The sequence below is a fragment of the Phocoena sinus genome, chromosome 3, assembly GCF_008692025.1.
Source record: "Phocoena sinus isolate mPhoSin1 chromosome 3, mPhoSin1.pri, whole genome shotgun sequence".
NCBI lineage: Eukaryota > Metazoa > Chordata > Mammalia > Artiodactyla > Phocoenidae > Phocoena > Phocoena sinus.
In genome coordinates, this window is record NC_045765.1 from 49,388,564 (window position 1) to 49,410,825 (window position 22,262).

Sequence of the window (22,262 nt, forward strand, 5' to 3'; positions counted from 1 at the left end):
ATACTGGAGATGCTTTTTTAATTTCTTATTCTTTGACCATTACTGGTGAAGATAAATAGGTTTTGAAGTTTGGGGAGATTTTATTTATTAACTCTTAAAGAATCCATTCAGAATGGCAGCATTTGGTAAAGTTCACTGGAGTGCCATTGTGAGAGTCCATAAAATGCCCTACTTTTCTTGATAAACAGAGGACTTACATATATCCTGCCACTTTTACCACATTTAATTGAAAATGCAGCAAGCAGAAGAAGTCTATTTTGAAAGAATGAAGTAATCATGATCATGCAGACCTCCTAAATTTATCATCAGATTATAAATAGTCTCATTACATTAAGATATGGTGGCTTTTAAAAGTACAGTCATTTGGGCCATGAATATAGGTACATGAAATAGTTTTCCCCATACAAATATGTTTATTTCAAGCTTCTTTCAAGCATTCCATTAAGCTACTATGTATTTAAGTTTCATAAGGCTCAGTTGACTTTTTCCACTTAAAATAATGAGCAAGTTCTTTAACTATATTGTTTATATTATGTGGGAGTTAGTATGTCATAGAAATGAGTTTATTCTCAGTAAAGGTGAGGCTCTGCCTCTTACTAGCTATGTGACCTTGGGCTACTTCGTTAATCTTTCTGGTTCTCAGCTTTTCATCTGTGAAAAAGGGTCTTAAGGAACTGCCTTTCAGGATACAGGAATAATGTCTATAAAGTGCTTCGTACAGTGTCTGGTACATAGTAGGAATTCAATAAATGGTGGTAGTTTTAGAAGAGAAAATAGAATTATTGTTTTTATTCATCATCAGTATTGATATGTGTACTCATAGTCATTTTTACCTAGGCATTTGGTTATAAGCATGAGCTTTTGTACATTTTTTCTTTCATATTTGAGTATCCCTTGGTCTTGATTTTAGAATACCAGAATTAAATCTGTCTTTCATTGGGCATTAAAAATCTAGCAGAGATTCCTTCTCCCTCAGCAGTATTCAAGTTTGATTTCTTATAACAGTCATTTTCTCTTTATTTTCTTAGCCTGGTGTATCAGTTTCCCTAGTGAATTCTCAGCCATTCAATGGCCACTTCTCAACCAAAATTGAAATCAGGCAAGGAGATAACCGTGATTCTATAATCCGGCGTTTAATGAAGGTGGACCGAGGAATCAAAGGTAAATGGTTTCCTTGAAGTGCACATTTGGCAGTAGCTTGTGGATTTGATGAGTTCTAAGCAGAGGGGTGAAAGAAAAGTAACTGTCCTGCTTAGGGACAGTCATGTAATGTTGTGGAAGAGTGTTGGACCCAGAATCAGGACACCTATATTTTCTTTTGGGACATTGTGACTTGGTAGCTTGGTGGCTTGGCCATGTCACTTAAGCTCTAAACTGATTTCTCTTTTAGTGAAATGAGGACACTGGATTAGATATTTTTCCAGGATTCCATCTAGCTTTAAAATTGTAATAAGCAATTTCCAACGCTCAGAAGTATTCAGAATGAAGGAACATATTCCCTTAATTCCAAACTAACCTGCTTGACTGAATCTGTTCCTGGGGAAGGAAGAGAAACAGAGTAAAAGTTATTGAGTGTCTGCCATGTATTGGCCATTTAATCCTTTTACAACCCTGTAACATTTAGGGTATTATTTCCCTTTTGCAGATGATGAAATGGAGGTTAGAAAGGCTAAATAACTTGCAAAGTTCATACAGCTAGTAAATCCTGGAGCTGGAATTCAAACTTAGATATATTTGACTCCAAAGCTCATATTCTTTCTTTTTTTTTTGTTTTTTTTTTTTGTTGTTGTTTTGTTTTTTGCGGTACACAGACCACTCACTGTTGTGGCCTCTCCCATTGCAGAGCACAGGCTCCGGACATGCAGGCTCAGCGGCCATGGCTCACGGGCCCAGCCGCTCGGCAGCATGTGGGATCTTCCCGGATCGGGGCATGAACCTGCGTCCCCTGCATTGGCAGGCGGACTCTCAAACACTGTGCCACCAGGGAAGCCCTCATATTCTTTCTTTTAGACAGCGTCCCTCCGGGTAAAATATGTAAATAATCTTAATTTCTTAGCAAGATTAAGTCTAGATCTCCTATGATTAGATTTGATATAACAACTTACAGCTTTTTTTTTTTTTTAACATCTTTATTGGAGTATAATTGCTTTACAGTGTTGTGTTAGTTTCTGTGGTATGACAAAGTGAATCAGCTATACATATGCATATATCCCCATATCTCCTCCCTCTTGCATCTCCCTCCCACCCTCCTTATCCCACCCCTCTAGGTGGCCACAAAGCACCGAGCTGATCTCCCTGTGCTATGCAGCTGCTTCCCACTAGCTATCCATTTTACATTTGGTAGTGTATATATGTCAGTGTTACTCTCTCACTTCGTCCCAGCTTCCCCTTCCCCCTCCCCTTGTCCTAAGTCCATTCTGTAGTCTGCATCTTTACTCCTCTCCTGCCCTTAGGCTCATCAGACCTGTTTTTTTTTTTTTTTTTTTTTTTAGATTCCATATATATGTGTTAGCATACGGTATTTGTTTTTCCCTTTCTGACTTACTTTGTGTGACAGACTCTAGGTCCATCCACCTCACTACAAATAACTCAATTTTGTTTCTTTTTATGGCTGAGTAATATTCCATTGTATATATGTGCCACATCTCCTTTATCCACTCATCTGTCAATGGACACTTAGGTTGCTTCCATGTCCCGGCTGTTGAAAATAGTGCTGTAGTGAACATTGTGGTACATGACTCTTTTTGAGTTATGGTTTTCTCAGGGTATATGCCCAGTAGTGGGATTGTATAGTTTCTTTTTTTAATTACTCAGCTGGTCTTACGCTGAGAAGAGCGTGAAGGGAATTAGTTTGTTTCTGTATTATTTTTCTTCCAAATTATGAAGACAAATTAATGTTGAGATTCCCTATTTTACATAATCTCTCTCTTCTCTTCTTATGTCAATCAAGAGTTGATTGGGCCAAATACCATCAGTATAAAATTTTCTGAAAAGATTTACAAATCCTATACAGTGACCAATTTATGGAATTATATTCAGGGTAACAACATTCCATTTACATAGAAGACTTAAAATAGCCCTTTGGAATTCATTCTACCATGTATTTTTTGTTCTCTTGAAGTCATTCGTGTACCTTCTGTTGTCATTTCTTGAGAGAATATCATGTGTAGTGTGTGTAGAGACAACTGTGTATGCAGAGACTACTTTGTAGGTACTAGGGGCTTTGGGGAGTCCACAAAGTACTGTTCATTAGGAGGCTGCATCTAGTGAAGGAGTAGGGGACTAAGCTATTGAAGTACATAATCATAATCTAAGGAGAAACTGCTGAGTACAGTAAGAGAGATATAGTAAAATTTACACACAGAAAAAGGTGAGATTATTTCCAGCTGTGGTGATCAGACATGATTTTATGGAGAAAACATTGTTTGATAGGGCCTTGAGAATTATACCTGTGAGGGTGAAGGGAAAATGTGTATTAGCATGAGGGAAACACTGATACATTTTTTTTTTTTGCGGTATGTGGGCCTCTCACTGCTGTGGCCTCTCCCGTTGTGGAGCACAGGCTCCGGACACGCAGGCCTCAGCGGCCATGGTTCACGGGCCCAGCCGCTCCGCGGCATGTGGGATCTTCCCGGACCAGGGCACGAACCCGTGTCCCCTGCATCGGCAGGCGGACTCTCTACCACCGCGCCACCAGGGAAGCCCACACTGATACTTTTTTCACTGTGTACCAGCAATATGTTAGGACTAGGAATATTTTTGTTTGCAGACATTTAAAAAAATTGTGGTAAAATATACATAACATAAAGTTGACCATTTTAGTCATTGTTTAAGTGTACAGTTCGGTAGCATTAAGTACATTCACACTGATATGCAGCCACCACACTATCCATTTCTAGAACTTTTTCATCATCCCAAACTGAAACTCTGTACCCATTGAATAATAACTCCCCATTCTTCCTCCCTGTAGTCGCTGGTAACTACTCTTCTACTCTATGTATTTGACTGTTCTAGGTACCTGTATAGTGGAATCATACAATATTGTTCTTTTGTATGTCTTATTTCATTTAGCAAAATGTTTTCAAGGTTCATCCATTTTGTTGTAGACATTTAGCGTGTTCCTTCAATAAACCAGGTACTGTAGAATGATAATGCCATCCTTAGAACTTATAGGCCACAAAAAGCAGAACTTGAAAATTTTGAAGTGTGAACATATAGGAAGCCGTTTTGTGGCCTTCCTTTTGGTTTTATATTGCATATATTCAGTCATGAGAAATGTTTGTAATAGGAAGAACTCTTAACTTTGAAGAACAATATGGTGGCTTCTAAAGAAAACAGATATTTGTGTGGACATGCTGGATAGGATTATTATGAGGTTATAGTGCATAAGAGGTTTTATTCCTGTATTGGAAATTGTATTATATAATATAATGTTAAACCTGACTCCCTTTTAAATACACTCAGATGCAGCACTCACTAGGTTCTTTAGAACTGTACTGATGTGTTTTCTTTAGCTCGTCTCTTCTCACTGAGCCTCTGGCATAATTCTTACATCCTTTGTCATTCTAGCTGTGAATAATATTATCATGAAGTGCTTTAAGTTTGGTATTAGTGGCTACTGTGAATTTGGAAAATAGAAATATTAGGGGGAGTTTGCAGTTGATATTCCTCCAAGTATCTACAGAAGAGCTCTAAACTTAAGACTTTTCCAGAAGCCCTCAGAACACTTTGATATCTAAGGGGACTGAGTATATTGAGTATATGAGATGGGAAAGGAGTGAAATTCAATAACATATTTCTCAGTCTGTCTGCTGTGATAGCCAGCAAGTCATCCAGTTAGTGCCAATTGTATTGAGGGTGATTATGATCTAGGTCCAGGAGGCACTAGCTAAAATCGTCATTCAGTCCACAAAGGCCATGGAGCAACTATTTGACGATAATGACTTTAAATCACTTACCACCCATGCCACATGTGAACTAATAATTTGGAGGTGAAAAGCTCCATTCCACATTATCAATCCCTAGGGACTCTCAATCACTCTCATCTTTAAGTGCCTTAAATCTTGTGTAGTTGCAGACTTAAATTTCAACATTTTCAATGATAAGAGAGGTCTGGGATAAGAAAAGATAGTAAAACCACTAAGAAAGCACCAATAATTTTATTGGCAGTAATAACTACATGGTGAAACATCAAAGCAGATGTGTTTTGTCACTTAGAAGCCTGGTTGGGTATTAAGGCTTCTTTGAAATAGTTTGATTCAGCATTGCTTGGAATGATGAGGGAGGTCTGTTTCAGAGAGAGTGAGAGAGGGAGACAGAGGCAGATCTGCAGTAAAAGGCTTTGTGCATAAAATCTGCCGGTAGGACTTGTCACTACTTCCATAAGAAAATAATTTGCTATCACTGATGTGCATGTTGAATTGCAGTAGCTGTTAAAATGAATTGTGTTCTTCCCCCCAAATAAGACCATGGCTGTCAAGAAGACTGTAAGTGCTCCTTTCCCATTTTAATTTTCAGGGCTTGTGCTGTATATGGGGATAGATTGTATGGCCTCTGCAGAGACTCTACAAAGACTCTTAGGCAGGGTTTGCCTTCATGGTAGTTGCAGATAATTGCTCTATAAGCCCCAGGATCCCTACCCTAAACTTGTAGTCCTTTAGTCTTTGTTTCCCAAGGAGAATAGAATGTATAACCTGTACTCCTGGCATAGCTGCCAGCTGCATTAATGTTTCCTTTTATCTTTTTTTTTAAACCTTATCCCTCTCATGCTGAGTTTCATACTCTCAAGGCAACATGAGGGAGTGTAGCTCAGGGACCACCCAGCAATCTACTTTAGAAAGGGGTGGGAAGTAATTCAGAAAATATCTTCAGTTTCTGTGGATCAGGTTAAGTATAAACTAGCCATGCTACACTTAGAATGAGCTGTAAATCCAGAATCAGCATTTGTAGTCATTTATGGTGTTTTTCTACCATATAAAATAAAACCATTTGATGTTGAAAAGTCTCAGAATTGCTGAAATAAATACATTTCTTTTGGGCTCAGTTGTTGGCAGGATTGTTGGATCATAAATTTGTTCAAGGGACAAGTGCTGTCTTTACCAGGAGCCATCTTATCAGCTTGCATAAGAGCAGATCAGGAAAATCTCAAGCAAGGGAGGGTTGGAACTCATCCAAAAGCTCAAAATTCTAAAACCTGCGCCCTTTCCCCCAGCCATTCCCCTTCTTTCCTTGTCTCTCATCAGCTTGTTAATACACTTTCATCCTTTGAGCAAAACAAGAAACTGGTAATGCTATTTCTTAGAGTAGTAATTCTTTTTCCAAAATTATCTTTCCCCAAAAGCCACAATTCTTGAACTTTTAAGTATTCCAGGAAGCAAGACAAGCAAGATAACTAAGTTTTAGGCTTTTTAATATTCTGAAAAATGGTTAACTGAAGTGTATTAAAAGTGATTTGAGAGACCATATAGGATAATACTCAAAAATATAATCAGTCCCTCCCCTTGGTTTGTAATTCAGGAGATGTGTTATCCAGAATCTCTGCTGGTCTTTGATCTGGGTAAAAGTTGACAGAAGATGAAGATTTGTTAGATTCAGCTTTGCTTTCTGACATCGGGTCCTATTTAGTAATCTGATGAAAATATTGTTTTAGATATAACAACCAGTGTGAATTATCAGGCTCAGGCATGGGTTTGAGTCAGAGACTGTAATTAAATGTTCATATTGATACTTTCTTTTGCTGTAGACCTTTCCAAAGTGAAACTGATGAGATTTGATGATCCACTGTTGGGGCCTCGGCGAGTTCCCGTCCTGGGAAAAGAGCACGCTGAGAAGACCCCCATTTCTGAGCATGCTGTTTTCCACGTGGACCTCACGAGCAAGAAAATTCATCTTACTGAAAATGGGCTATGGGCAGATATTGGTGATACAATGATCTATCTGGTTCATTAAATTCAGGCACATTGGAGATTTATCCTGGTTTCTGGGGATATTACTACTATGATTGTGCCTATAGATGGGCTATGAGAATCTTAGGCTGGACCTAAATAGATTTCATTTCTAACCATCAAATTCTGCATGTACTTGTAAATACACCAAGTTTTCTTGGATTGCTGGACCTAATAAATTTTTTTTCCTTATTGAGGGCTTGAAGAGAAGTAGTTGTACCATACTTTGTTTTTGTTTTTTAACAAATTATTTCCATTTCCCAGAAGCTTCTAGTATTTCAGATTATTACAAAAGTGTCAGTATGCTTCTTGTATGAGGTATACTTCATATTATTTATGAGGCTAAGGAGCATCTAACAACTTTTTATATTATATCCATTGTGGAGTTAGCTGTTTTTCTTCTAAAAGAGTAAATTAGGCAGCTAGTTTTGCTTTTTAAAAAGAACTCTCATGATGATTTTAAAAGAACAAATGAGAATATTTTGACTTGATTATGATCACTCAGTATTTTGTATAAAGAACAAATAGGTCTTATGTTTATAAGAATTTTTTTAGCTTTAATATATTCAATTAACCACCAATAATATTTTTTCAAGGCTAATATCAATAGTTTATAAACAGTTTATTTGATTTTCACTAAATTTAGGTGAAATTTTAGGATTTAGGATTTCCCCCAGAAATCTGCATCTATCAGATTTGTCTTGAGTCCAATTGTGTTTAAAGATGAAGCCAACGGGGACTTCCCTGGTGGCACAGTGATTAAGAATCCGCCTGCCAATGCAGGGGACACGGGTTCGAACTCTGGTCTGGGAAGATCCCACATGCCACGGAGCAACTAAACCTGTGCGCCACAGCTACTGAGCCCATGTCCCACAACTGCTGAAGCCCATGTGCCTAGAGCCTGTGCTCCACAATAAAGAGAAGCCACTGCAGCGAGAAGCCTGAGCAGCACCGCAACAAAGAGTAGCCCCCGCTTGCCGCAACTAGAGAGAAAGCCTGCACCCAACAACGAAGACCTAATGCAGCCAAAAATAAATAAATAAAACAAAAAACAAAACAAAAAGGATCAAGCCAACAGCATTGCAAATTCTCTTATTCTTTCTGGAATGTCATTTGATATTGTCTGTGCCATTTGTTTTCATATGAGGAAAAAATATTAGGTATTGATTGACAGACAAGAAAAACATTTCTATTTCTTGAAGGGTTTAATATGGGGAAAATCCAACTCTGATAATCCTAAGGACCCTGAATTCTAACTTTTCAGGTCATGTAAAGAGATTTTATTGAGCTTCCTTATTTTGCTTTATACAGTTTGAGATTACTGGGCCTAGTTGAATGCTCGAATATAGAATCATTAAAGCAAATCATAGAACGTTAGAACTGAAATATTCCTTAGAGATCATTAAGTGCAAATCATTGTTTATCTGCTAGGAACAGGCTGTATAGCAGAGTGGATAAGGTTACATTCTCTGAAGTCAGGCTAGCTATGTTAGATTTCCATTTCTTACACTTGCTACTTGGGTGGTTTTGGCCAGTTACTCAGCCTATTTCTTCATCTGTAAAATGGAACTAGTAATTTACCTACTTTCTGGGCTTACTGTGAGATGTTTAGATGAAACAATCTAGGAAAATCTTATATATAGCACAGTGCCTGGCAGGTGGTAGACCTTTAGAAATGTTACTGATGATATGGTGATGATGAGCCTTCAGTAAATGTTACTGAATACTCCTTCTTCTATTACTACTACTACTATATCAGGATTAAGATATAAAGATTATATTAAGATTACTATGGGCCATAATCATGTCATGTTTGTTTGGTTCTTCTGGGGCAGCTGTTTTGTTTTCCCTCCATTAGATTCTTTTCTGCTCCCTCAGTCTGCATAGCCTTAGTTATTCCCAACATCAAAGTAATCCTTCCTGGGGCCTAAAGCCTACTTAATGTTTAACTTAGGCAAATTAAATGAAATGAGCTTGGCCAAAAAAAAGAAAGGTGAAAGGAAAATAATTTTACTGTTGTAAGTGATTGTGCCTATTTTATTAACTGAGCCTATGAACCTATACTTTCTTGGATTAAGTGTGAGCTGGGATTCATGGATTCTCTGTTCCCTCAGTCTCAATTCCTATGTGTCTCTCTTAAGAATAAATGTCTTGCTGGGCTGAATATATTTTTTATGTTTAAAGATATGTAAGTTTTGTATAAGGAAGCCTCTAAGCATAAGCCTATTACTTCATCACGTGTGAAACAAAAACCAGCAACTAGTTGAAATGCTGAAGGAAAAATAAGCTGCATTGGGCTTATTGTTTTATGGGAGATGGTTACCTTCCTAAAGGATTCTAACTCTTTTTAAGTTATAAAATGTAATGCACATAAACTGAACAACAATAAGAAATATATAATATACACACAAATTTATAAAATACATACAAAAAATGAACTACAAAACAGAATTTATCAACAAAGCAAAAACCTATGTAATCACCACCCTGTCAAGGAATATCACAATGCCAGCACCTTGGAAGCCTGCCTTACGCCTCCTCCCGTAAAGACAAGCTTATTGCCCAGTGTATGAACATTCTTTATACATGTTCCATGTGAGCTTTTAAAGAATGTTTATTCTGCAGTTGTGGAATTCTACATACGTGCATTAGGTCATACTTGCAGATTGAATTGTTCAAATCTGTATCCTACCGTTTTGTTTTCTTGGTGTACTCTTTGTTTTGGAGACGTACTGAAATCTCTTATGACCCTGGATATACATATTTCTCCTTCTAGTTCAGACAATTTTTGTTTTATAAATTTTGATGCTGTGTGATTAGGTGCATATAAATTTAGATTCTGTTGTCTTTCGTGTAAATTGAACTTTTCTAATTAGGAAGTTTTCCTTTATTTTTTCCTAAAGGCTACTTTGTCTAACATTAGTATAATAACATCAGTCTTCTTTTGGTTAGTGTTCATGTAGAATATCTTTTTCCATTCTTTTGCTTTTAACCTTCTGTCACTTTATTTTCTTTTCACATTTTGACAAATTTTAAACCTACAGAAAAGTTAAAATAATTGGCTAGTAAACATCCATATACCTGTCAACTGAGATTTACCAGTTATTAACATTTTGCTCCATTTGCTTTCTCTCTCTTTAAACATACATTTTTAAAAATGCACTTTTTATTTTGGAATAGTTTAGCTTTATAGAAAAGTTGCATCTAATGTATGGAGAGTTCTGGTACACCCTTCACTCAGTTTCCCCTAATGTTATTATTTTATGTAACCTTGGTTCAGTTGTCAAAACTAATTAATACTGGTACGCTGCCATTAACTAAAGGCTTCATTAGGATTTCACCAGTTTTTCTTTTTTTTTAATATGCCTGTATTTTTATAAATTTTTATTTATCTTTTGCTGTGTTGGATCTTCGTTGCTGCACGCAGGCTTTCTCTAGTTGCAGCTGGCGGGGGCTACTCTTTGTTGCGGTGCGCGGGCTTCTCATTGCAGTGGCTTCTCTTGCTGCAGAGTGCGGGCTCTAGGCGCGCAGGCTTCAGTAGTTGCGACACGCGGGCTCTAGGGCGCGGGCTTCAGTAGCTGTGGTGCATGGGCTTAGTTGCTCCGTGGCGTGTGAGATCTTCCCAGACCAGGGATAGAATCCGTGTCCCCTGCATTGGCAGGCAGATTCTTAACCACTGCGCCACCAGGGAAGTCCCACTAGTTTTTCCGCTAATGTCTTTTTGCTATTACAAGATCCTATCCACGATACCGCCTTGCATTTAGAATATAGTTTTTAAAAATTTTGAACCATTTAACAGTAAGTTGCAAACACCATGACAATTTACCTTTCAATACTTTAGCATGTAACCCCTAAGAACTAGGACATTATCTTGTATAATATATATATATCTTGCCAAAGAAATGTAACATTGGGCATATAAAATATAGTTTAGCAATAATATTAGGTTTTTTTTTTCAGGGTCTATTCAGAGATTAAGCATTACATTTTGTGGTCATGTCTCTTGATCTCCTTCACACTAGAACAGTTTCTCAGCTTTTCTTTTTCAGTCTTTCATCACAGTAACATTTTTGATGACTCCATGCCGGTTGCTAGTAAGTTTGCTTCACAATCTGGATTTGTCTGTTTTCTCATGGTTGGATTCAGGTTTTAAAATCTTGGCAAGACTACTACAGGGTGATATTTCCCACTGCATCATGTATTGATGATTGTCAGATTCATATATTGTTTGTGTGTTCCCATTACTGATGATACTAAGTTTGATCACTTGGTTAAAGTAGTATCTTCAGATTTCTCCATTGAAAAAGGAATCTTTCTCTTTTGTAATTAGTAAGGAGCCTGTAAGGTGATATTTTAAAATTTATGTGAATATCCTGTTTACCAGCAAACTTTCAGGAAATGGTAGCATTCATCGATCATCTTTCTGCCAGTAACTACATGGGTAGTTGTAATAGGGTGAGTTCTTAATTTTATCATTTCTTCTACATGTATTAGGTATCATTCTTCTGTAAAGAAGAGGTTTCCCCTTTGCTTCCATTTTTTGCCTTTCACCATTCTTTACAAACCACTATGGACTGATGGGTTCTTTTTTTCATATATGCTATAATCTGTTACCATTGTTATACTTTGCTCAGATTTTCTGGAGTTATCCAGTGGGGGCCCCGTTCAAGCTAGTTCCTGTGTGCTTTTGCTATCTCCCCATAAGTCTTGGAACATTTCTTTGCTTAATGGCACAAGCAGTTTCCTGTTCACCTTGTATTTTCCTGTCCCCAGAACAGGAATCAGTTTTTTCTCCAAGGACCTCTGCTTCATTTTAATGGAGAGTGGTATTAAGAAAGCAAGATCTGGGTGTTTTGTGTGCTCATTGCTACTAAGTTGTAGGGTTTTTATAGGCTTTTCCAACAGGCAGAGCTAAGAAATATGTATATATAAAAATCATAATTTTATCTAATACCACAATTCTTTCTTGCATTTTCCCTGAAAATATTTGTATCTTTCTTCTCACACAGTGAAAATTCTGGTTCCCAAGAACCTCAGTATATTTACTGCTTTGCTCTGTTAGTAATTTCAGACTTGCCAATGCAGTGCTACTATGAACAACAAATTTACTAAGTAGAGTTCAATATATATTTTTTGAAAAACAAATTTGCAGTTCTTTGTGTCCTTAAGGTGTTTCTCACTAAGGGAAATAGTCAAAGCACTGTGTTTAAATGTTACTTGAATGAATTCCTTTTCATTTGTGGTTTTAATATAAAGTCATTTGTTTCTCTTACTCAATTTTATGAGTTTGTCCCCTTTTTATTTATTTTTTGAAAAAGTAAAGTACTTACACTGTTTGAAAGTCAAAACTACATCCATTCAGAGAATTTTTACTCTGGCACCACATTCCCATGTTCTATAGCTAACCATTTCGCTAGTTTCTAGATTATCTTTCCTGTGTCTCTTTCTAAAAATAAGCAAATATTTATTTATATGTACTTTACTTCCTCCTTTCTCATGTAAAAAGTAGATGTTATAATTATTTTATACGTTGCTTTTTTAAGTTAAATTTATTTTTTGATAAATATATGTACTTGTTTTTTTACTTTAGGTCATGGAGATCTCTTTCTTTGTCCTTCTCCTTTTCCTCCCTTGCCCCCTTCTGTCCCTCCTCTTCTCTCCTCTGTGTTATACTTTTGTAAAGGTGTACCATAACTCATTCAATTAGTTTCCTATGGATGGGCATTTAGGTGTTTCTAAGTTTCTGATATTTTATAGAACCTGTATAGAATTATATGGTGAGTAACTTTGTGGATATGTGGTTTTGTATTTGTGGAAGTGTATCTTAAATTTATGGAAGTTGGCTTGTAGGTCCAAGGGTAAATGCATATATAGTTTTGTTAGCAGATAATCTGGGTAAAAAAGCATATTAGGCAGAGGGTACAGCAGGTGTAAAAGCTCTGAGGCAGGAGCGTGTAGCTGGTGTGCTGAGGGGGTAGCAAAGAGGCCACATGAAGAAACAGGTCTAGAGAGGACAAGTGACCTGTCCAAATCCTATACATCAGTGGCAGAGATGTGTTAGAGCCCTGGCTTCCATAGCTCCAGTCCATTGCAGCATACTTATTAAACAAGGAATGCATGCATGGGGAACAAAATGTATTTGACCAAGGCCAGCGATGTCAGGGCTGTTAGGTCAGAAGAGGGAGAAGTTTCTATGGACTTGAGTCAGATAAGACTTCACAGATGCGGTGCGCCGTGAAGGTTGATTAGGATTGGAGCAGCAGCTAGGAGAGCAGGGCCGCATTCCAAGCTTTTAGAACCAGGTGTGGATAAGGGCTAGGAGGTGAAAGCAAATGCATGGCTTGTTTGGGAGATAATGCTGGGAATGGAATGTTTATCTTGGAGGAATGAGAGAGAAATTGGAAACAGGTAAGTAAATTGGGCCTTATTATAACAATTCTTGGATTCCAGGTAGAAATTCGAAGTTGATTTAATTACCCAGAGAGTCACTGCAAATTTTTAGGTGGGAATGAGATGATATGTTCCTTCATGTCTTTTATAGTTTGTAGTAGTTTTGTCTTTCTGTTTTTCACTTGAAAAATTCATTCACTTAGTCATTCCGATGACTATTTGCTAGATACTTATGTGCCTGGCTCAGGTAAGTTCTCAGTGTTAGCTGATACTTTGTTATGCTATTTTCTCTCCTTAATATCTTTGGACATAACTTCACATCTGTATTAGAAACTACTTAGATGCCACCCAAGACTTACAGCATCAATTAAGTTTTCTAACTGCTCACTGCTATCCTTAAAGCTTAATTGATTATAAGGTAGGGAACACCCCCCCCCCCCACACACACACACACACATGAAAAACAAACAGGATAGGACACGGTCCTTACTCCTAAGGGCTTAAGGGATGTGACAAAGGAGTAGTTAACTGCATTTTCACTTTGGAGGACTAAGTGGTGATTTGTTGTATCCCTTGTTTTCCTTATACTGGAGTTAGGTCTAGAGCTGTGCTGTCCAATAATTTAGCCACTTAACCACATGTGTCTGTAGAGGACTTGAAACGTGAGTAGTCTGCATTGACGTGTGCTGTAAAAGCGTAGAATAAAGACTTATGACAAAGAGAACGTAAAATACCTCAATTTTATGTTGATTACATGCTGAAATAATATTTTGAATAAATTGGATTAAATAAAATAAGGTTAATTTCATCGGTTTCTTTTTACTTTTTAAACAGTAGCTTCTGGAAAATTTTAAATTGCATATGTGACTCGCATTTTATTTCTGTTGGACAGCATGGTCTACAGACAAAGAGATTTAGGTTAAACATTACTTCCTGTTGTACCATATCAAGAGATACGTAATATCAGTTTGTCCCACTCTTAGTGATGCTAAATTTGATAATTTCTCAAACTCTCCCTTTTAAAGATACATTTTGATCACTTGCAGAACTTTCCATTATAAAGATACATATTTTTAATCACTTTCAGAGTTTTTATTGTAAAGATACATTAAAAAAAAACACTCTCAGGACTTTCCATTGTAAAGATACATTTTGAGTATTTCTCCAGAGTTAAGATCCGTTATTTCTTTTACAATTAGAAATCTGTAGAGGATGTTTTAGCACCTTGCAAATGTCCTATTCCCAATTTTTTACCTAATGGTTTTATTACCCCCGATCCTTTCCTGAATAAATTATGTTGGAAACTGTGCAAAATGGTGATTTTCTAATGCGAAAATTATTACCAAACCAGACTTGGGTTTGCTTACCTGCTGCACAGCAAAGCCAAGCTACTGACCCTGGGTTGTGGTGAAGGAAAGTGCAGCATTTATTTGTGGGGTGCCAAGCAAGGATAATGGACAGGCAGCTTGTGCTCAAAAGACCGTAACTCCCTGATGGCTTTCAAGTACGAGTTTTTAAAGGCAACATTTGGGATGAGGGTTGTAGCTCCTGGACTTTCTTCTGATTGGTTGGTGGTGAGGTAACAGGCTAATGTTTTGGGAATCTTAATCATCAACTTTCTGGTTCCAGCTAGTCTGAGGTTTCTGTGCTTATGGTCAGCAGATCGTCACCATCTTCTACCAGGTTGGCGGTCTTAGTTTCTGCAGAACAACTCGAAGATATGCATCAGATTGTGTGTATATCCCTTTAGGAGGAGCTCGGCCTCTGTTTTATTGCTGAACTATTTGCTTTTCCTTTATTTTTGCATTCCATCACTTCCCTAATTAGTAATTGCCTTAGTCTTAGCCCTTTAGAACTTAGGGGGAAGGCCTAGGAGACTAAAGCCATTTTCTACAAATAAGAAACAGGGAACATGGAGGGACTTTTGTACCTGAGAGGGCCCTGCAAGGTCCTGCTCGACTTCAGTCTCCCCTTTTCTTTGACACTACTCAGTCCTGAGGGGAAGAGGGGCTGGACAAGAAAGAGAAAGTTTTAGATAGAGTGGTTAATCATAAACTCATCAGGGGACTCTGTTTCAGGGGACTGGGTTTCAGTTACCATTTCTTTTCCATAAATAGTTGTCATTCTTCTATAAAGAAGAACATTTCTTTTTCTTCTTTCTCTTTTTCATTTATTTTTAGGTGAAAGAGCTGTGTGGCATGTGGATTGGTCACTTCATACAATAGATGTTTGATTAGAAAAGTTGGCACAAATGAAATTTTAAAATATGGAATCAGCTTACATGTGCAATGGTTGCTCATTCTTCAGAGGAATCTTATTGTAAATCTTTTTGCAAAGCTAGTAATCACTTAATTTCTGTTATTCTTATAAACTTGAATTTTCATATATAGCACATTTATTCAACAACTTCTTGAGTGCTTATTAATAGTGTTTCAAACACTGTGTTAAGCACTTGGAATAGAGTGGTAAGCAGAAGAAACATGGCTGTCCTTCATGTGGGATGCTTCCTTACAGTTAAGAAGACAATGGGAATTGTCCAGAACCTAGTGAGTGAAGACAATTATGAAGCTGTATCTGAAGGATCTTGATTTGGGTGGTATTATATAGGCTTTTGCTAACAACCCTGTTCAAGTAAATGCTTTGAAGTTCAGAACCGTACACAATCATTCTCTATGGGTCTGATGAGAATATATAGTAGAGTTGGCAATTTCCGCCTGTTGTCTTTCTAGTATAAATAACATTGAATTTTTATTACAGACCCCTCCCCTCAATGTGCAATTTTCTCTAATTTTATTCCTCTCGGAACATTTTCCCAGTGTTTCTGGTGTCCGTGCCTCTATAAGACATGCTCTAGAGACATACTTCAGAGGCTCCTAAGGCCCTGAAGATTCAGAGCAGTAGGGAGGCGATCACCAGCCAAGCCCTGCTTTGTTCACCAGATTCCATTTGGGCTGTGTAGGGAAGAAGTAGCAACACTTTCCCGGCATGTTCAATGAAGTCCATGGAAGAGTAGGAGATTTCTAGAAGTTGTAAAAATCCTTAGAGACTTGGGACAACTTAGCGTAGCTTAAACTTTAGGAAACCATCTTTTATTAGGTGGTCTCAAGCACGATATCTGTGCTGCGAGACCTTTCTTTCTGTCTCTGTTTTCAGGTTATTTGTGGGACTCATACCCTCTTGCTGAATTGGACCAGCAGCCCTGGGGATGATGAGAGGCCCCCACTACTTCTCAGTTACAAGGCATGGCGGAAATCTGTAGCCTTTTGAGTCCCCTAAGGAAAGGTCAAGTGACACTTAGCTAGATAAATGTTTGCTAGCGTTATCTCTTAAAGGGATTTTTCCACCAAAGAGTAGTTTTCTTTTTATTTAACTTACACTATATCTTCAGCAGTATCTCCCTTCAGGTTAGTAAGACGGACATGCCCACAGTTAACTGTGTACCTGTCTTTAAAGAAATAAGATGTCTGCCAGTTACACTGCTATGACCTCAGGTTCCAGAATATCAAGGCAACATTCTTTAGATGTTTCATTTTGGATTGAACCTAAGTTTAGAATCAGTCAGCTTATTGTTGAAGGGAAAAGGATATCCCAAGTGACAAGAAAATACCTATTAACTATGAATTGGTTTGGAAATTACTTCTCTGAGTTTCCTGAGGATATTTCCTTCCTCAACACACACTCACCTCTATTGCTTTCACTCATATCATCTGAAGATGAACAGCATTTTATTTCCAGCTTGAGGTAGGGAGTAGGGTGATTTTACCCCCAGCTTTTGCTCTTTGGTTGGAATATCAAATCAATATCCTCCTATAAGGAGCCAGGAAAAAGAAAACTGGGCTCAGGAAGAAAGCTGCTATCATTTCCCATGTGTGCTTGAAAAGGAGGCAACTGATTATTTCCTTCTGGCCTTGCTTGGCTGGTGAAAAGAGAAGAGCTGGCTTGGATGGAAAGGTGTCTCTATTCTTAACTGAAAATGTTGCACCCTGACCAAGTGAAACTTTATTTCTGGTGGCTGCCATTAATTTCCACCCTTTTGAAACCAAAACTCCAGAGTTTTGACTTCAGTTAAGAGTTTGAAATGGTTCATCAAGGAGGCCTCAGTGGAAGGCAGAACAAACTCTTAGTACTGCAAGTTTCATTAAAGTAGAGGGTGACATGAAACCCCCCCAGGCTGAAGCACCAGGTGTGTGGGAACATGCAGTGGGGAATGTGTTTAGCTGCTAGAAGAGGTGAAGGTTAGGGTAAGGCTGAAAAAGGGGAAGGCTTTGTGTCCCATCCGTTGTTTGGTAGGAGCTGATAACTAGAATGACTGCAGTGAGTCCTCTGCCTCCCACCAGTAGAAGCCTCTCTCTGCTTCTCTCCTTTATGGTGACCAACCCTCTTGGTTTGTCTGGGACTGTTCTAATTTTAACACTGAAAGTTTTCCATCCTGGAAAATCCCTTAGGCCAGGGCAAACTGGGATGATCAGTCACCCTGATTGAATTTTAAGGTATTTGGGTAGCACATATGACAACTGAGAAACTGCCCCCAATCTCCTCCCTCTGTTCTTTGTTTCTGAGAAAAGTGGTCAGGATGCCCTAGGGTATGTGCAAGATCCTTAATTTAAATAATAACGGTAGCTGCCATCAACTGCATGCCTACTATATGCCAAGTACATAATCTTGTTTAATCCTCAGGGCGACTATGGGGGCACGATAGTTTAAATCCAATTTTATGGAAGAGGAGACCAGAGCTGAGGACTGGGACAAGTTGTATTTTACAGGGTCAAACAACTAGAATGCAGCTGAGCCACATTTGTACTTTAGTGTGCCTGAATTGAAGCTCTGTCCTCTTTACACTAAATGAAGAAGTTGCTGAATTTGATGGCAAATGGATAGCTACTCTGATTTAGAAACTGTGTGACCATCAGCTTCACCCACTGCTTCCACTCATTCTTATTACTGGTAGTGTAAGATTCTATCTATCTAGAGTAATATACAGAGCTAAAAGCTATGTAGGAAGCTGCAATAGCTACTTTAGTCTGACACCTGTAGCAGCCCCTGAATAATTATTCAGTTCTTAAAGGAACTACTAAGTGCCTGGCACTTAGCAGGTACTCGGTGAAGGGTAGCTGTGCTTGTTATTTTAATTTTGACACATGAGCTATAATCTTGAACTGAAATGTTTTAGCTAATGAATGTCAATTCAAACATTTTAATATAAAAATCACCAAAGATTCAGAGTATTAAGGAAAGAAAATAATACAGTTCTTGAGTTCAAAATTAGGCAAACACACACACAAAACCCCCTTTTTTTCCCCCACCAAGGAAAAGCTACCCTCTTAGTTATTTGATTTGCAATAGCTAGAGGACAGGCTTCCTTGCCATAATAGGTGTTACACATATAATACTGAGATAGAAGCAGAAAATTCTCTTCTAGGGCTCCAAGCTATAAGTGCGTTTCAGGGGAAAATCTAATCTAGGGGCTCAGCGCTAAGAAACTCCTTTACTAAAATTGCTGGAAACTCTTAGTGTAATAATAAAAGTCCCAGCTTGCAGGGATCACGTTGAGAGGTAAATGCCCTGGGTTATGTGGAGGCATGCAAGAAGATTTTAGGCTACTCTCAATAAAAACTCTTGATGTTTTTTTTTTTTTTTTTTTTTTTTTTTTTTTTAAACATCTTTATTGGGGTATAATTGCTTTACAACGGTGTGTTAGTTTCTGATTTACAACAAAGTGAATCAGCTATACATATACATATGTTCCCATATGTCTTCCCTCTTGCGTCTCCCTCCCTCCCACTCTCCCCATCCCACCCTTCCAGGCTGTCACAAAGCACCGAGCTAATATCCCTGTGCCTTGCGGCTGCTTCCCCCCAGCTATCTACCTTACTACGTTTGTTAGTGTGTATATGTCCATGACTCTCTCTCGCCCTGTCAAAACTCACCCTTCCCCCTCCCCATATCCTTAAGTCCGTTCTCCAGTAGGTCTGCATCTTTATTCCTATCTTACCCCTACGTTCTTCATGACATTTTTTTCCCTTAAATTCCATATATATGTGTTAGCATACGGTATTTGTCTTTTTCTTTCTGACTTACTTCACTCTGTATGACAGATTCTAGGTCTATCCATCTCATTACAAATAGCTCAATTTCATTTCTTTTTAAGGCTGAGTAATATTCCATTGTGTATATGTGCCACATCTTCTTTATCCATTCATCCGATGATGGGCGCTTAGGTTGTTTCCATGTCCTGGCTATTGTAAATAGAGCTGCAATGACTCTTGATGTTTTTATGTAATCAATTCACACCTGAGAGTTGTGCCTTTACTAGAGAATGAAACATGGTTAAGGTCACATAATCTGTAGCTAGATTTGAGGAGGACTCAGATATAATGGAAGAGATGTGTGAATTGAGTTTAATCCAATTCAACAGTTGTTGTGCACCCACTAGTTTTCAAGGAGTGCACTGGATTCTGGGGATACAGGGAGAAGCAGCAGGTGCCCCCTGACCTCAAGGAGTTCACATGGAAGTAGAGGAGAGAAGATATGTACAGAGGTAGTTTCTTCAGGACCAATCTGAAGTCTTCATAGGTGTCTTAGTCTGCCCAGAATTTCATAAAAAAATACCACAGACAGTGTAGCTTACAGAAGACATACTTATTTTCTCACAGTTCTGGAGGCTGGAAGTCCAAAATCAGGGTGCCATCATGGTCCAGTTCTGGTGAGGACTCTTCTTGGTTTGCAGCCTTCTCTCTGAGTGTTTACATGGCCTTTCCCTTCTTATAAGGCCAACAGTCCTATTGGACCAGGATCCTACCCCTATTCTATTTTTTTTTTCCTATTCTTTATTTAACCTTAATTATCTCCTTGAAGCCCTACCTCCAAATACAGTCACATTGGGAGCTAGATCTTCAACATATGAATTTGGGGAGACACAATTCAATCCATAGCAGTAAGCTTTAGCCCACATCATAGCAAATATATTAACATGTACCCATACCTATGTTATATCCTTTTTCTTTTCTGTATACTAAGTGAAAGGATTTTAATAATTTTGCTTTTGAAATTATTTGGCTTTGAGTAATTTAATTTATGATTACCTGCTGCTTCTTAGCAGTCATTCATTCTTGGTTTTTTTTTTGTTTTTTGTTTTTTCAAAATGAGAGAATTGTAATTTGTTTTCAAATGTAATAAAATATGTGTGAATTCCAAATTGGACATTCATGTGACAGGTATCATGCTAGGTTTTTGTGTTTAATTGAGCATTAACTAATTTCAACTTTGCAGTTTTTTTTTTTTTTGGCGGTATGCGGGCCTCTCACTGTTGTGGCCTCTCCTGTTGCGGAGCACAGGCTCCAGACGCACAGTCTCAGTGGCCATGGCTCACGGGCCCAGCCGCTCCGCGGCATGTGGGATTTTCCCAGACCAGGACACGAACCCGTGTCCCCTGCATCGGCAGGCGGACTCTCAACCACTGCGCCACCAGGGAAGCCCCACTTTGCAGTTTTTATATTTTGTAGCCAATACTTTATTCCAGGTCTCAAACGCTTTGATAGGTTCTTGAAAAGCTTGTTAGACCCTACGTATTGTCTATAATGCCAAATGGATAAAAGGGTGGGGATGTTTCATAGCTCTACTTTCACACTTCTGGATAGGTCACTCCCAACTCTACTCGCTCTTCCAAGCTCTTGTGCAGCATTCCCAGCTGTTGGCTGGGATGCCCCTCATGTCTCACTGGCACTGTAGCTTGGCTGTGCTCCCAGCATCCTCTTCCCTTCTGCCTTACCTCCTATTCTATTTTCCTTGCCATCTCTGTTACATTGACATCACCACCTACCTGGTAGGAGATGCAGAAGCCATTGCAGTGATCATCAGTGGTCTCCAAGTCCACCCGTATCAGGTTTCAGGCTGTTATCAGGATGACTACGTGGGCGTTGCCTTGGAACTTTATTATGGACACTGATTTCTATACCTCATCCCTGGAGTCCTGTACAGTGGTCTGGGGTGAGGCTTGGGAATTTGTTTTTTTAACAAGCCAATGTGCTGTCAGGTTTGGGAGGGTGTGGGTAGTATTGGTGGAATGAAAAAGAGATGTGATCCTAATAACAAGAACAGAGCTCCCCATATTATGATAACTTGAAATTCCATTGGATTTAATGTCCCAAATCAGAGGTTCTCAAAGGGCTCCACAGCTGTTTCCAAGATGCCCACAGGGTGTTGCCTTAAGGATGCTCAGGAGTATTCTACTCTGGCCTCTAGGTTTTGTGTCCCAGGTGCAGAACTTTGGTGACTATTACTGTAACAACAGCTGTTACAGGAAGAAATACTGCTGTCTTTTTATTTTCTCTCAAGTATGAGGCAAGCTCTTTATTTCCTCATAACACATCAAAGACCAGGTACAAAACTCTTAATGAAGCTTGCTAAAAGGGTAGCCCCAAACAGAATAACTGCTACTATGTACAGGCTGAGACTCATTCTCATTCTCGGGCCCCTCTATCCCACTCTTGACATGCCCCTTCCATGAGGCTAGATAACAGCTTACCCTTCACTATAGGACTCACTCCAGGTATCCCCATGGTAGGCATTCAGGCAAATCTAACTTTCAGCCCCAGAAAGAGAAGGAAGTTTTTTTCTCACCTCACTTTTGAAGCCCACCCCCTGGGCCTGTATTTCTATTTCAGAATGACTGAGTGGAATGTCTATGCCCTTCAGGGAAAATCGAACCAGAGTTGTACTATGTGGCTGCACGAGGACAACCATATAGTGGTTTGATATCAAGATATATTCTGAAGTCTGGGTTATTCATTTAAATGATACTACCTGTCCCACTTCAGTAGCCTCGTCCAGATTTAGATGTACCATTCAGTCCAATTCCTTATTTGTCTTTTCAACAAAGTTTCAAAATCCTTGCATACAGCCTCACTCAGGGTCACATTGTTACACAGG

The 22,262-nt window shown here is 38.6% G+C and overlaps 1 protein-coding gene across 7 annotated transcripts in view; it reads left to right on the top strand.

Annotated features, from left to right (window-relative positions):
* The window catches only part of LARS1 (leucyl-tRNA synthetase 1), a 67,146-nt gene extending 59,992 nt beyond the window's left edge, over nucleotides 1-7,154 (top strand). For 4 of the 7 annotated variants that reach the window (XR_004349086.1, XM_032625835.1, XM_032625833.1 and 1 more), the window contains 2 exons: nucleotides 1,029-1,161; nucleotides 6,743-7,154. Coding sequence is in view for 4 of the 7 variants with exons in the window: in XM_032625835.1 (XP_032481726.1) it covers nucleotides 1,029-1,161; nucleotides 6,743-6,948 (339 nt within the window). In the remaining 3 variants the exon portion in view is untranslated. The remainder of the gene's footprint in view (nucleotides 1-1,028; nucleotides 1,162-6,742) is intronic. The other 3 variants (XR_004349087.1, XR_004349088.1, XM_032625836.1) reach the window with 1 other exon arrangement.
* The last annotated feature ends 15,108 nt before the right edge of the window (nucleotides 7,155-22,262 follow it).